This window comes from Sardina pilchardus, chromosome 22 (genome assembly GCF_963854185.1).
Source record: "Sardina pilchardus chromosome 22, fSarPil1.1, whole genome shotgun sequence".
Taxonomy (NCBI): Eukaryota; Metazoa; Chordata; class Actinopteri; order Clupeiformes; family Clupeidae; genus Sardina; species Sardina pilchardus.
Window position 1 is genome coordinate 26,390,050 of NC_085015.1, and position 17,500 is coordinate 26,407,549.

Genomic DNA, 17,500 nt, shown 5'->3' on the forward strand with positions numbered 1-17,500 from the left:
ACACACACACACACACACACACACACACACACACACACACACAGATCCCCCTCTCTCTGTCTTCTTTATCGGTCTTGTCTCTGCCTGCTTTTTGTTCCTCTCCTCCCTCAAGCGTGTTCAAAGTTTTGGTCTGTTGTGAAATGGCGGTGACCTCTCTGCACACACACACTGAGGGTCTGAGCAGGTTCTTGGTGATTGGCTGTACATGGACGCTGGACTAGACTGGGAAAATCTCTCCCTCTGTCCTCTCCCCTCATCCCCTCGCTCTCCTTCCCTCTCTTCATCTGGACACCGCTCCACAGTTGCACAGTTGTCTTTTCATTCTTCTTAAGCCCTCAATACATTGAGATGAATTGCTAATAGCTGATTTTTAATACGTCCTTTTACTCAACTTTACCTTGGATGCCAATAAATGTGGAGGGCGCTGGACACAATTCACGAGTCCTACATTTAGGCCTTCAAAGACACGCAAGCACGCACGCACGCACGCACGCACGTCACGTTCTCCCCATCTAGCCAGAGGCAGTTTGCCCTCATGCCCTGCTACAGTAGGTGAGCTCAGCTGCAACACTCCCATCAGACCGGCGCAGGCAGCCCAGCGAGAGACGGAGAGCAGCGGCGGGGCGGGTGAGCGCTGTGGCCAGTAATGGCTAGATGCACTGGGGCCTCCGCAATCCATTCCACTATTAATGGACAATATTTAAGTTGTCAGCTGATCAATAGGAGGGGAGCAGACAGATAAGGCTTAAGTAAATGAGAGTGGGTCTGGATAGAGGGAGAGAGAGAGAGAGGGAGGGAGGGAGGAGGAGAAGAGAGGGAGGAAGGAGAGAGGAGGGACAGAGAAAGAGGGAGAGTAGAAAGACAGTAGAGAGACAGGTATGAAGGAAGAGAGAGAGAGAGGGGGAAAAACAGGCAGAAGCAGAGAGAGAGAGAGAGAGAGAGAGAGAGAGAGAGAGAGAGAGAGAGAGAGAGAGCATGCGTGTATACAGTAAGTGTGTGCGTCAGTAGGGGGCTGTTGAGAGAGGTTCAATTTATGATGGATCTATATTTACTGGTAGGGATCGACCCCTTTTCCCACTTGCCCTAATCATACAAGACATTCTAGTGATGCAATAAAAAGATCTTAAGAGCTCCATGTATACTCATCACATGAGTATGGAACACAGAGATGGTGTGTGTGTGTGTGTGTGTGTGTGTGTGTGTGCATGTGTGTGGGGGTGTAGATGGTGGATTATTACCTTCATGTACCAAGCCTTATTGTACGTGTAGGACTGCTATCAGACATATAGAAACCAACACTACTCACATACAGCTGAACTAATTTTACAATCACACACACACACACACACACACACACACACAGATGCACACATATATTAGCCTCTTAGCTAACAAGAGGTGCCCCACACATTACGGAGGTTAATACAGTAACATAGCTTGACACTGTAAAAGCATTCCACTCATTCCATGTAGAGGGGAGTGGGTTGGAGGGGGAGTGGGTTGGAGGGTGGGTGGGTGGGTATGACGTTGGTCTGATTAGGGAATTGCCAGATGGGTCAAAGGTTACCTTTAAGACGAGCGTCTCCTCCAAACACTCCGCAACCCCAGTTTCCCGTGGCAACCGCTGACAGGTGCTGCCTTGCCACACCAGGCCGTGCAAATCCACAGTAGGCCTGGAAAAACACACACACACACACACACATCAATGTGACAAGCCAAGCCAAGACGAGAAAGTGTAGTGTTGTGCAGCCTTCATTTTTTCTGTACCAGAGGGTGGGGGGAGAACGTCCCACATGTGTAGAGGCCAGTGTGTGTGTGTGTGTGTGTGTGTGTGTGTGTGTGTGTGTGCGTGTGTGTTTGTGTGAGAGTGAGGGATCCTCTGTGCATGTCCGTGTGGATCTGAGTGTGTATGTGTGTGTCCATCTCATCTGCACACACACACACATATAGTATACATGTTTATATGTGACCCTGTAAAGCGGAACCAGTCGTTTCGGTAAAATTAATTAAATTAAGTTATTGTGCTCACGTGAACGGCCATAAACTAAGCTTTCCAACGATATGTATATCGAGGGTATTACACAAACTATCGCTAAGATAACAGCATCCAAAGTTGACATGGTTCTCCTGTCACGATATGCCAGAAGAGGAGAAATCACCTTTTTAAGCAGCGCGTGCACAACGGGAATGACAGCAAATGTGTTGAATCTTCGCCGGGTTTAACAGTCAAAACGTATGTTTTTCCGTGAAATGCGTTCACGATATGAAACTGTAGACTGTATACAGTCGAATGAGGCGAAAACGTGAAATTCAACATTTTAACCCGGAAGTTTGTTATTGTTGATTTTCTCAAAATAACGTTGTGCGCAAAACGACTGATTTCGCTATGAATGGTCACATATGTGCATGCACAGAATACCCCCTGTACTACACACATACAGTATATTGGCCTCTATACACAGACACACACACACAGTGCCCTAGCACACAAACACACATATGACACATGCCATTTGCACACATGGGACCCTACTAATTCTGACACACACACACACACACACACACTCCCACCCCTGGGGCCTGGCAGGCATTGCAGGCTGCTGAAAGGGCAGTGGTGGCGATCCGCTAAACAGCCCCCCCCTCCCCCCGCCCCCCCCCCCCCCCGCCCCCGGCTCGTGCCCCCCACCGCCCTCTACTCCACCCCACCCCACCCCAGATAGGATTGATCTGCACGCCAGGGCATTTCTCAAAACGCTGTCAAAACTGTCATCTTTTCATTTCCATTTTACCTCCCTCCTTCCCCCCCTTTCTCTCTCTCTCTCTCGTTCACTCACTCACTCTCTCTTTCTTCCATTCTTTCTCTCTTTCAAATGCCTTTCTGACAGCAGAGGCTTGACAAGCACTAACATCTTGATTTTCTGCACTGTGAGATGCCTGGCAGAGAGAGCAATACAAATAGAGCGCGAGAGAGAGAGAGAGAGGGAGAGAAAGGAAGAGAGAGAAAGAAAGAATGAGAGATGAAACACCATGGAAACGCCAGTACAGTAAGTGTTTAATCGACCACCAGGCTACTGGTGGCCACCTTTACCACTCTGCATGCGTGCGTGTGTGCGTGCATGCATGTGCTTGATATGCGGCTCAGCTCTGGAACCAACTTTCGGATGACATTAAAAAGGCCCCAACTGCAGCCTGTTTTAAAACTAGACTTACAGTAAGACCAAATTGTTCTCAGATGCTTTTTGCTAACTGTCTTTTAATTATACCATCTTGAGTCTTTTGTGTTAATTATTCTTTCTTGATTTTACCTTGATGTATGCTTTCTTTTTATTTTCTATTTCGACCTTTTCATTATTATCATTATTACTACTATTACTCTTTGCCCATCTATGCTTTTATCTGCTATTACTGTTTGGTTTTTGTTTATGTAAAGCACATTGAATGACCTCTGTGTATGAAATGTGCTATATAAATAAACTTGACTGGACTTGATAATAGAATTTTTTAAAAAGATTAGCTGCTACACCTGCCCACATCTTCCTACACCTACATGGTTATTCTAAATGCGTTACACTGAGCACGCAATACAGGTTCAAAAGCTGAATGTGAACTTGAATGGAAATGTAAAAATGTCATTTAGAATGTTTTAAAGTGCTTTCACTACAGCACACTGTCCTGCCCTACCTCTCCAGGCTTACCATCTGCCAACATATGGGGTCATTCACCAAACAAAAAACACCCCAAGATGATTTCAAATGTTTAATCTACTACACTTCCTGCAACAAATGAATCAAACCAAATGAATCAGAAATGCATTTGGTACATTCTCCCCTTTCCTATGCAGATCTTTTTTCTCGCCAGGCCTGCACCAGAACTACTCATTCGATTCGCCCTCTGTCATCGCCCAAAGATGGCCTCTCTCACCGCACGTCTCTGGGTGCCTATTAAGAGGCTGCCGTTAGCTCGGTTAGCGAGACAACGCAAACACCCTCAAACGTAATGGGACCCAGGTGCTAAACTCACTTCCTGGATTTATGCCTGTTTATTGTTCCTATTGTTTATTGGTTCCCATGCACTGTGCATAATGGTGCACTGCTGAAGCAATTAAATTGTCAGACGCCAAATCTGAAAGCAGATGCCATTTCAGGTTCACCCCCGCCCCCCCATCCCATCCCATCTCCCAGTTGGTGTGTGTGGTGACTACGGTGACTATCTTCTGTTGGAGATCAAAGCACTTGAATCAAAGAGCAGCTGTAGAGCCCTCTAAACACACACACACATGCACACACACACAGGCACACACACACACGCACACACACACACGCACTTCCAACAGACATTAATAATACAGGAGTTAGTATTTGTGTCTACAAACAGGCTACAGATGACACTGCCAGTGAGAGTAAAGGAGACCCAAAGCACAGAGAGGGGGAGGGAGGAAATGAGGTCATTCGAGGGCAACATACGGTTTCTGTTTCCTGTTCTCATTGCTAATTGGTTACATCATAAAGCAAGTGCTTCAGTCTTGTGGTGAGAGAAATACAGTCGGGCGATTATAACTATATTCAGTGGCCTGTTTCCAGCAAACAGCGTTTATCTTTCCTTACAAACACATCACTTACTAACAAAATGGTATACTGCTCCAGTCTTGCTGGTCTAACTGTGAAGAAGCAGGTCTTGCAGAGCAACACAAGGGGCGTATTCACACCAGGAAGGTCCGTTAGTTCACTTATTTGGTCCGGACCATTTTTTTCCCCTTTTTTTTCTTTTTTAGTGCGATTCGCTTTCACACCGTGATTAATTGCAACCGGACCAGAATTTATAAACAAAAGCACATGTGCTAGGGTCGTTCAACCATTGGCTGGTAAACGTGTAGGTGGGGTGAAGAATAGGAAGCCAAAGTCAAATGTTTGCGTACTGTACTCGTTATTATCCTAGCAATATAGTTTAGTTACAGCTTTGCAGAAGTGCTTGAGCGTCAAGACCGTTTGATGCAAGTTTAACAATATCATGCTCGTAATTTTGACGTGCAACAAAACAGCTGAGAAGAGCTCTCATGTGTGTCCAACATGCTAACAGCAGGCCTACGGAAGACGGAACGGGTAGGAGATGCAAAATCAAATTATTGTTGGCAAAAAAGCGTTAGCCCACTGCTGCTTACAGCTGTTGTGCGCCACGGAGCTATCCTACATTTCCCATAATGCGCAAAAACTACGGGAGCTCGTCAAATCCAAAAAAGGTAGATTTCTGTAACTGGGTCGGATCGAGGTCGATCTTCTTTCACACCATAAACGAACCACACCAGGGTTCGATAATAACCGCTCCGAGACCACCTCCTCAGCTGGGTCTCGGTCCGCTTGTTTGGTCCGCACTAGAGTTCGAGTGATTGTATTCACACCAGTCAAAAAGGTCCGAACCAAGCAAGAAACGAACTTGAGTTCGTTTTAATCGAACTAAACAAGGCAGGTGTGAATACCCCCAAGATTACATGGAGTCACACATCTAGAACACTCCTCCCACAAATTCTTTGCACAAACCCGTTGAAGTTTTCTGGACACACTGAAAATTCCTACTGTAAATCAAATTCTCAAAGGTCCCAGTATTCAATAATTATTTGCTATATGCAGACATTGTGCCCTCTTGTTTTAAACGGCTTGAGTCACATGGGTTTCCTGGGTGGAAACACACACCTTCTGAGGAGAGGTTTCCCAGTGGGCGGGCACCTCTGCACACTCACCTTATTGAGTTCTCGGCTCATTCTGTCTGGATGGAACTGTTCCAGAAAGGTGCGGAACTTCAAAGCATCTATGGCGACAATCTCCGTGCATCTCCTCTGCCATCGGTCTCTAGAAGAGCCACATCAACAACAGGTGTAACTTATAACGTCATGAAAAGAACAATAGATCCTGGTCTTTTAGTGTCTCTAGACTATGTTTTACAACAGAAAGAACTAGATGCCAACGTATTGCTACTTGAGCTGCAGACAAGATTTAAAATCTGTCATGGAGACACAGTCAAGTGATACCTCAAGCTTAATTTTTACCTGGAATTTCTACAACCAACACCTGGCAGCTTTCAGAGTGCCCATCTATCATTGGACCCACTATACTATATGTACTGTGAAGTGCAGTTCCAACACCGGAACAGAACACTAGAACCAAAGATCCTTGATTACGAACGTTTGGGCCTCTCGCTCCGCTTTAAACCTCTCTGCTAGAACCTTTCAACTGCGTGAAGCTTAATGTTTCATCAAACACGATGTGGGAAGAAACATGAATACTAGTGTGTGGGGCAGAAACATTGGAGAAAGCAACAGTGTGATAACAACTGAAAGTTTGTAAATTGTTAAATCACCTGGGTGTCTGGTCATCACAACTTCCGTCCCATTTGTACGTCTCGGCGTAGCCTCTGTACCTACTGTACTGTTCAGTACCTGAGAGAGAGGGAGGGAGAGAGAGAGAAAGAGAGAGAGAAAAAGAAGAGAAGACTCCTTTACTTAAAGCACTATCTAACCTTCTCACACAAATGCACATAACATTAAAACCGACTGAAAATAATTTTCCCCACCAAACAAGAAATGCTCGAGCCCCTCTCTCACAGTTTAAGACTCTCTTGTCCATCAGAGAGAGAAGTGGGAATGAGAGAGAGGCAGTAGTGAGAGGTGCAAAGAGGGAAAGAGGGAGGAGGAGTGAGTGATAGAGAGAGGAAGTGAGAGGTATGAAAGAAAGGGGCACGTCAAGATATTTCTAATTTCCCCCCTCTGCCCTTTCAGGATCCAGGTGGTGGCTGTCTGCAACAATCTGAAGCCACCTCCACACTGACGTCACGTCTGTAATGACATGAAGCCCACACAGACAATCACACACACCAGCAATCTGGGTCCATACACGCACACGCGCACACACACACACACACACACACACAGACACAGACACGCACACACACAATCTGACCCTCAGCTGGAGACAACAGCCTGATTGATGCTGATGCTGAGACAACAGAGTGATGCAGGTCTGAGACAGGTGTAAATAGAGATGTGAACAAAGAATTAAACACAGTAAGCAGCACACACACACACACACACAAACCATGTTCATATGTGCGCGCGCGCACCCACACACACACACACACCTAAACACACAAGACACAAACACCTGTATCTGAAATATGCATGTGCATGTACACACACACACACACACACACACACACTTAAAACACACAACAAGATGCACCAAACACCTGTATGTGAAATCCCCCCGACCACACACACACACACACACACACACACACACACACACACACACACACTATGAACAGCCTCTGACAACCCTGACGAGTAGTTTTTAAACAGCCCCCTGCTCCTGTGCAATCAGTGCGTGCTGACCTGGAGCAGTGGGGACACCTGTCTCCTGACGGGGGAAGGTCAACCTATTACCCCCCCGCCAGGATGAGAGAGACACCAGAACACCCGGCAGGGGCAACCCGGGGTGGGGCCTCTCACTCACACACACACACACACACACACACACACACACACACACACACACACACACACACACACACACACACACACACACAGTGACGTACATAGGCGCGCATACACACAAACACACACACATACGACACAAATGTACTATATCACACACACATGCTAATAACATTAAATCTGAAAAAACAAGTGGACACATGAAAATACACAGAGATACACACCTCACACAAAACACACTCAGAAGCTGAATGCTACTGTGATAACTAGGCAAACAAATACCCACAAGCATTGACACACACACACACACGTGTAACTGAATGCACATGTATATACTGCATACGCACACACACACACACACACACACACACACACACACACACACACACACACACACACACACACACACACACACACACACAGCATCTCCCATTTATTAAATCTCATTAGTTATCACTGGGGTGCACTTCCTGTAGTCTGATTAAATCAGCTGATCAGTGTGAAGACCCCAGCCTCCTGACAGCCTCCCCTTCTAACCCTACACACATACTCTGCGCGCAAGCACACACACACACACACTAACTCAATAACCGTCTGTATAGATGTACTGGGTAGCATGTGTCAAATTATTTCCACAAGCACATTTGAAAATATCTGCACATGGTACCTCACAGCCACAGAGAGGAGGCTTTGGCCTGTACATACATGCCTGGCACTGTCTTTGTGTGTGTGTGTGTGTGTGTGTGTATTTCAGAGACAGGTGTTTGGTGCATACTGTTGTGTGTGTACCTGCACATTTCAGATACAGGTGTTTGATGTGCGTGCGTGCGTGCGTGCCTCTCTCTCTGGGCAATTGTAGCGTAGCGGCTAAGGCGCTCGGCTAGCATGCAGCAGACTATAAAGTTGTGGGTTCAATTCCCTGCTTCCACTATTGTGCCCTTGAGAAAGGCACTTAACTCTGATTTGCTCTGGGTAGAATAGCCCTTGTAATATTAGTGACAGATGTACGTCGCTTTGGATAAAAAAAGTGTCTGCTAAATAAATTAATAAGTATAAATGTAAAATGTGTGTGCGTATAGTAAGAATATAAATGTAAAATGTGTGTGCGTATAGTAAGAATATAAATGTAAAATGTGTGTGTGTATAGTAAGACTCCAACTGTTACATTTCCGACACAGAGCCCCTCTTCAATGCACCTTACATCTCAAACAATCACACAAAAATTCAAACACACTTTGTCATCTACCTCCCGCTAGGTTGCAACCCCCCCCCGACCCCCTCCACTCCTCCGGAAGGTTCCCTCCACTCCGACACCACCACCTGGAGGCTCTTAGGCGGTCGTTCTACTTCCTCCCTCCGTCTCCTGACAGTGATCAAAATCGCTCGATACCATCAACCCCAGGTAAGGGGGGGGGGGGGGGGGGGGGGGGCAATCACGGTTCATCTAATCGCACAAGATCGCCACGGTCACTAAAAGCTCAGACGAATCTAATCGTTTTGCTCCCGGCACTCAGAGCCTTTAGATGAGTGTAGATCCCAGCTCTTAATCTAAGATCTAATGATATATGAATATGTCTCATCTGCCACACACAAACACACACACACACACAGTCTGTGTGACACAGACATAAAATTACAGCAAACTTGACCACTCTACAAAATAAACCCCATAGGAAATGACCTTTAACCTTGGTGTCGTCAGTATCTTGCTTTACCAGATCACTGACTATTACTGTGTGCAGTTGTTGAGAATATACTGGCTGCCAACTTTGAAGGTAAAAAGGGCAGAAAAAAATCCTTTGGTCTTCAACAGTTCCACAAATAACATCTGGATGTCATAAATGAACCCTCACACACCTGACGTTGTGGGAGTACATAACTAGGTTTTGCAGTTGGTGGTCTACTTTAGGTAGAGCTGGAATTATATTTTGTTCTCTGGGCAGTTTAATTTCAATCTCTTTTGCTGCTCTGGGTTGGCTTGGCATACAGATGACGACCCCATCTTTCTTTAGGTGGGGGCCATACAAGATGGAATAAAGAAGGAGGTGAACATTACGAAGGACCAGACAAAACAAACAAAAGGGGATAGAAAAAAGAAAAATAAGATGCACACAAACACAACCTTCTAGTTCATTTCAGAATCAGCGATGACATTTTGTGCATATGCCAACACATTCTTGGAGGTCAGCCGGTCAATGGAAATTCAGTTGGAATTGTATTCAATTATGGCGGCCCAAATTGTCGAGGAGAGTTCTTTGCGGTGTAAGGATGAAAGGAAGAAAGAAAAAGCTAGTGAGCTAGAGACAGCAAGAGGGAGGTCTTTCTACAGTAGATACATAGAAAGAAATACAGACAGAGATTCAGACAGAAACAGAGGGAGAGAGAGAACTGGGCTTCATGGAGTATTAGAGGACGGATAACACACATGAGCAAAGGAAGCAGTCTCATCAACAGCTTCTATCAGCTATGTGCAAATGTGCTTGAATGAGTGAATGAGTGAGTAAGTGAGCAAGGGAGGTAGTGACTGAGTGAGTGAGTGAATGAGCAAGCTAGTGAACTAGCGATTGAGTGAGTGAGTGAGTGAGTGAGTGAATAAGAGAGCGAGTGAACTAGTGATTAATTCACGGTGGCTAATTTGTGGAGGAAAAGCAGAGTGGAGCCCTAAAAAGGTCAGACCTGCATCTCATCCCCCGCTAGTGGACGTGTGTGGAGAGAGAGAGAGAGAGAGAGAGGAGATCGCTCCCAGGAGACTGTTCTCACCGGCATAATATCAGTGTCAAAGAGGAGATGAGGAGGCAGGAGAGACATGAGGCCTGTCGTAAGACGAATCCATCCGCTGCTAATCATCCTCACATGGGTCACGACTTATCAAGGCACTGGGAAGAGGCACAGATGGAGTAAACCCCAAATAACCAACTAACCCAAACCACACTACACACTAACAGCTATGTAAATGTGCATCTGCTGGTGCCATTATCAATCCGTATCCATTCTGCGTGGAATTGTGGGAGAGAGGAAATGAAGTTGAAGCTCCGCCCACTTGACGCAGGCCCCTTCCACCTTGCTAAGCGCTCGCAGACTTTTTACGTCAGGGCCTCCTGAGGAAGCTGCCTTCGGTGATGGTCGCCAAGCGGTGACTCATCTCCCTCGAACCACACCTCCCCGCCAGACCCCTCCCCATGCCGGCCCCCACCCCACCCTCCTTCGTCCTATTTATACTCCTGACCGCCCTCGTGGCAGCCACAGACACAGCAATCAAGGCAAATTCAATTACGTAGCCTGGCACTTTTGCAAATTTCTGAGGGGGTGGGAGGGAAGGGAAAAGGGGGGGGGTTGGACATCCATTAGTGCTCCCCCCAACCCCCATCCCCCATATCATGATCCAATGGAGGTGGGGTGCAGTAGGGTTGGGTGGGGTGGTTGGGCGGGGCCGGGGCCTCTTGAGTGATTTAGCGTCGGGCCGAGCCACAGTGTGGGGAGCCGCTGCCAATGCCGAGCAGGATTAATAAGGATGATGGAATGGGCCAGTGCATTAGCGAAGCAGGTCCCGGGCAGGTCTTCCTGCCGTAATGAATTGTGGGCCGGCGGTAATAAAGTTAAGTGCTGTAAGTGGAAGAAGCGGTGCGGATAGTGGTGCTGCTGGCGTGTGTGTGTGTGTGTGTGTGTGTGGAGGAGGAATGGGCTGGGCTGGGCTGGTCAAGACGGGCGTCTGAAGGTGACTTCACCGGAGACAGCTGCATAGGGACAGGCCCTACGGAAAGCTCCGGAAGGAATACTGATAAGGAGACATGAAGAGGAGACCCGTGTTGGAAGAAGCTGAACGAAACATCGGCACTTTACCAGAACATGTATAAAAAGTGACATACGCCGACGTGCAGATGGAAGCTATGCCAGGCTACAGCTGAGCAGGAAGTCTCTCATGCATATTCCATACGTGTCACAAAGGAGGAGTTAGCCTGCGGCTATCTGGTGTGGAGAGGATTTGACAAGAGGTCTGGCACGGTGCGAGTCCATGGCGGTTTGGTGACACCTAATTTGCCTGGTCCATACTAATTAGAGTGGGCTGCCTATGTTGGTTGTGGGTTTCAACTAAATATCTGCATATTCCTGTCTAATGAAGACCCACAAATAGAAGACCTTGACTGAAATGATGGATAGAACATCAAAAATGTTAATTGCAAATAAATACTATATATTTGTACGTTATTTTGTTGTGTATGTCTGGGAGCATTTGTGGATGCTCGCGTGATCAAGGGTGCTGGCTTGTCAGTGATTATGGTTTACGTGAACATTGCTTTTCATTTGTCACTAGTGTGTAAGAGAAAGAGAGAGAAAGAAACAGAGAGAGAGAGAGTTTAAAGCAGGTAAGGCTGCCTGCTGTGGGCTGACTGATGAACATGAGGCTTCTCAGCAGGGAGTATCATCAACAGTAAACAAAATCCAGAGGCGACCAACTGCTTCAAAGGCATGTCATGTCCACAAATTATGTTTTCCACTTTCAGACATGAAACATCAAATCCACAAACTCTTCCACCATCTTATAAAAACACACCTACCATCACACACCGTCACAGAGAACCATACACCTGTACCTCGGCCTGTGCATTGGAATATGACGACACAATGTATATCACGATTCAATATATTGAGATGTATGGGGATGTATGTTCTGATACTGTCTGTAAAGTGATATTTTACCATTTTAGAGAAGCTGAGAGAAGAAAAAAGTTTAAAGAAGAAACCACCATGTGCCTAAAAATACTTAAGGTATCAAATGTAGTGCATATTGTGCTTTTGAACAGTATATATATATTTTTTTGCACCCCCACTACACAAAAATGCAGTCTTAACATAATTTATTTGGAGATTAAAGCTCACATTAGGCTCTGTGAAGCATCCAAAGACAAACTCATACTGTATGTTCTGACACTATTTAAACAACATAGAACTGAACACACTGTTCCCTCATATAGTACCATTGCCAGACATGCTGGCTTCGCCACAGTCCAGAGGGGTATTACACGAACGGAGGTTTTACAAACACAGAGTTAACGCTGAACTCTAGGTTGATTGACCCTGAGCCGACTAAACCAGAGCTGTCGGTTCCACCGCGCCGGTTATGAAATAGTTTAATCAACACAGGGTTGGTTAACACTGCGTTGTACGTGCACACGCCAAACCTATAAAGACGTGATGTATGGAGCATGGAAATCCTGATCAAAAGGGCGAAACAGGCTAGCTGCCGCTAGGGGCGTCTAGATTTCTAGGCGAGAAACGGCCCGCATGTTTCTCAAAACTCGAACGCAGGCTGTAATAAATTGGAAAAAGTTTTAAAAAGTAACACCAAAGCCTCTGCCATTCAGAGAAACCCTGGTAGAGGATCGCTGACTGCGTGAATGCATACGTTTCATGACAAAAGCACGTTCCTAAATATCTGAACTATGAATCTATTCTATCTCAGTTATACGTCTTCTTAGCATTCCTACCACATAACCCGTTATTTTATAAAGATGTAGGCTACTCCGATGGGCCCAAGCGATCATCTGATCAAGTAAAGATGAAATATTACGATTCATGGTAGTAATTATAATATTTTTCCACATAGCCTAAATTTCTACATCTCTTTGCACGGAATGGCTATATTGCGGAAGACGGCGCATGCAACAAAACATTACGCAAGCCCGTTCGGACACACTCTTATACTACGTAGGCATTGAAATATGGACTTTCAATCGCGGGTTCTACTGAGTGCCCGGTTAAATGTTGCCTGTGGTCCAGGAGCGGGATTAGGGTACAGGGTGAGGAGCGTCGGGAGGCATGGATACCCTCGATCCCCAAGGAGCTACCCATCGAATTGCGCTGCGAAATACAAACTTTTAACTATCTTGCACAAGCAAAACAATTATATAAGGTCTATGATATGTTCATAATGCAACGCAGACTGTTGAAATGTATAGCTCACATTACATCCTGCATCGTAGACCGAACCAGGCAATTGTGCCTCCACAAGTAATCATGTACGAAGCATCATAAGCTATATCATCTTGGCTAATGATAAAATCGACAGCGATTAACAAACCATCTCGAAGATATGAAATGGCCAATATAGGCTGCGTATACCTAAACATTTGTGATAGCCTTCCCTGTTAATCGGCCTCATGGCTGGGGCCTATAGGCACTTGTGCCATCAATGCACCCAATGACATAATATTGTAACCGAATGGTATAATAGTGATATGAAAAGTCAACAGCAATGATAATTTCTGTGCCACTTGGGGACACTTAAAGCATTAGTGACCTGTGAGTTGGTGAAACTCCATTTTAATGATGGCCAGATAAGAGGATGAAGTCGCGCACTAACCGCTCAGACTTTACGCACTGATTGGCAAACTGTAGCTTTCCCTACGCTCAGCATCTCAAATACTGTACAGAAAACTACACGTCGCAAATAAACGGAGCTATGCTAATAGTTTGCAGTGAACTGAGGCCAGGTTCACGATTGGTAGCATAACGTAGGGCTGGAGAAGGCTATTTAAATATATTAAAAGATTAACGTGAAAAAACGATATCGCTTCAGCCAAAATTCATCAAGATGTCGAGCCGTGGTCTTCTCAATCTCTCTCGGTGAATTGCACGAATTATTTGCGCTCCAATGTCAATAGGCCTCTCATCAATAGGGCATGCCATTGCGAACACGAGAAAGCTGCGGAAATCGCGGGTTTAAATAGCCTGCCCTGAGCAAAACCAGGTCATCTTTCAAACTTAACCTGTGCAAAACCTGCTCCGACCAGGTTTGGTTCAGAGCATATGTTTCTATAGTAACTGACATACCGTGTTCATTTTGGAACTGAAAACCTAGGGTTACCGCAAACCCTGGGTTAACTTACCCGGTTTTGTGATAAAACCGGCTTTGTGGAATACCCCTCTGCACATTACGTCGATCAGAATACAAACAATCACACAGGCAGCAATGAGGGTTGGGGAAACTGCTGAAGGTACAACTAAAGCCTACCTTACACTGACAGACTTTGACAAGATTTGTGAAAGATTCTTGAAAGATTGTAGTCTTTTATCTAATGCCCCACATTCAAGCTTTACTCAAAAGACTACAATCTTTCAAGAATCTTTCCCAAATCTTGTCCAAGTCTGTCAGTGTAAGGTAAGCTTTAATTAGAATTGTGTAGCTCAGTGAAAGGAAAATTTGACTCTGGTTTGGTGTCTTTTGTACCCTTGGTGGTTTTACTATGGATCTATAGAGCCTAGTTTGACAAGGAACCAGATATGCATGCACCTGGGTGACTTAAAATCATCTGGTATTTATAAGAGGTTGGAAATAGGAAGGATGCTTTTATGGGCCTTTGTCTCTGCATGTGTTTTGCATCCAATGACTCACCATGCTGGTCAGATTGCTCATTGTGTGGAGCCAACTCTGACTCAGTGGTTCTGGAGAAGTAGCCTAGATGCAGTGTAGCCAGACCTACATGTGCACAATTTGGGTGATGACTCTTCAAATCTTACACCCAAGCTCGCATTGGAACGCCGTTTTTCCAGAGAAGTAACTATCTTCTCCACCAGGCCTAAGTCAGACTGTGTGCACCTGCTTCGCAGCATCAGAGCTCGTATAGACTCTCAATGTCACGCACCGAGTCAGTGGCAGAGTTTTCCATGATTCATTGGCAGGCTGTCTTTGAGTCAGAAACACTACATATCCACTAGGTTATGTAGTGCCAGTTTTATCTCCATAAAACATCTGTGTAAAGGAAAGGAAACTGTGCAGCTCCTTACAGACCATCATGTGATGCCATTGCCAGATGACTTGGGCTTTTGTGCTCTTGTTCCAAAGAATGGACAGACCGAGTAGTATAGTGTGAGTGAGTGTTGCAAGAGTCTGGATTTTGTCTTGATAAATGCATTTTTTTTGTATTATTACTATTTTACTCGAGTTTAATGTGACCTGCTCACAGCACAAGTCTGTCAGTGTAAGGTAGGTTTAATGCACATCATGTCAATAAACTAATCTTCACTGAGGCCTTCTGCTCATTGTCTTTGTCTTGGTCTTGTTTTCAGGTGTGCTAAGGACCTAACGAGCTGATGGGCTGCAGCTGAGATGTGCAGTTAAGAAGGCTGCTGCATCTCCCCTCCAGGGGGCCATTTTGACTTTGGGTTTTGGACATGCAACACTGCATTCAGACACATTGCAAACATTCAACATCCATGCATTACTGACAACTGACTTGGACCCATCTCACACTCTTTGTTGTTCGTTTGCAATTAGTTTATTTGATTTGGTTAATAAATACATATTTTAGTTAAAAATCCAACATCTCGACTCTCTCTTTTGTTGTGACCTTACCCCTAGGTCATAACAGAAGTCTCACTAAACCAACGGACATCGTGTCAACACATCAGACAACACATCGGTTGTCACAGAATCACACACACACATACACATACATACAATGCCTTTGCCTTATCATGACACCAACCTTCAGATTCTCCCTTGACACTACTCATGTCACCACCCAAGCCACTAGTCACGTGGGTCTACACAGAAAGAACCGGCTAGCTGCGTACGGCTGTATTGTTTGTGAGGAGCTTCATGGCTTGCCCGGCTTGGGAGACCAAAATCTCAGACCTTAATATCATTAAAAAATGTCTTTAGTCTAGGCACTTTTAGCTGAGCGACGATACAGACGAGGGAGGAGGCAGAGTCAGCAAAGGGAGAGCGGGTAAATAAAGTAACATCCTTTATAGGGTGGGGGGGTGTGTGTGTGTGTGTGTGTAAGTTGCCCCAGGATAAGATGCTCACCCACACACTCACACAACCCCACCCCACACACACGACTACCTCCTTTTCTCTCTCTTGGTCCCACGTGCTCTCTCTCTCACACACACACACACACACACACACACACACACACACACACACAGTCTCTCTAAGTGGGGTGCTTTTGTGTGCGGAGTGCCATCCTTTCACTTTACTTATGGGATGAAATCAGAAGTGACCTTCCAGCAGAGGAGAACACGTGTGAGAGTGCACGCCAGAGAGAGAGAGATAGAGGGAGAGAAAGAGAGAGAGAGAGCAGGGCCAAAAGAAAGAAAGAAAAAGATAAAGAGTAAGGGAGAATTAAGAGTGGATGACGAAAGTGAGACATCTGGAGCTCTCATCTCAACTCTCATCTCTTCACGACTCATGACTTTAGTCTTTAACTGACCCTTCCAACTGTGCACCAATACTTCATATTGACATTACAGTATTCTACATTCCGCGAGTATGCCACTGTATCCACGATAATCCTTAGCCAACAATGGACGTCGCCATGACACCTCGGTATTCAGAAATCCGCTTTTCTATTTACAGCCAAAGTTGCGCTGTATTAATTTTGAAGTGGCGGTAGACAGTGCTTGACCTATCTTAAGCCATGTACAAGCAAACTTCTATATTTTTCTGTCAGTCATATATTATATAGAATATCCATTTTTTTTGCGCAGAATTGTCAACCTTTCGGATGAAATATAAGTTGAAGCATATTCTAGTTAGAAGACGGAAGATGAAAACCAGACACATTTCCGGTTGAAAGAATAAGGTGGATAGTATTCCAAGGTCTAGGACAATCCATGTACAGTAATCTGCATACTGTATTATTTGCAACACACTATGAAAGCGCTCAGTGATCACAGACAGCATGAAAAGGCACCAGATTCAACTACGACTAACTGATCGGGTGTTCTCTGTAGGTGTGTGTTGGTCTGGTGGTCCTGTGTAAGCGGGAAGCGTTTTTTCCCCCCAACTAGCCGTCACTTTGACTGACATGTTTTCCCCAGTTTGTTTTCATCCGGTGGACTGCATATTCTGATATCATTACCCAGGTGGAAAGGGCACTAAGTCTGACTTAATATGGTGCAGGTACGTTCTCTGGTTCTTAAACATGATAATTAGACACCGTGTTTTAGTCAGGACTGCAAAAGCAAAGAAAACCAACTCCCTGACACTTCATCAAAAAAGTCCATCACAAT

General features: G+C 45.4%; 1 protein-coding gene across 4 annotated transcripts in view; it reads right to left on the minus strand.

Annotated features, from left to right (window-relative positions):
* The window catches only part of LOC134069740 (poly(ADP-ribose) glycohydrolase-like), a 49,459-nt gene that overhangs the window by 3,339 nt on the left and 28,620 nt on the right, over positions 1-17,500 (minus strand). For all 4 annotated transcript variants that reach the window (XM_062525775.1, XM_062525774.1, XM_062525776.1 and 1 more), the window contains 3 exons: positions 6,352-6,430; positions 5,735-5,843; positions 1,568-1,673 (listed from right to left, as the gene is read on the minus strand). In XM_062525775.1, coding sequence (XP_062381759.1) covers positions 1,568-1,673; positions 5,735-5,843; positions 6,352-6,430 — 294 coding nt within the window. The remainder of the gene's footprint in view (positions 1-1,567; positions 1,674-5,734; positions 5,844-6,351; positions 6,431-17,500) is intronic.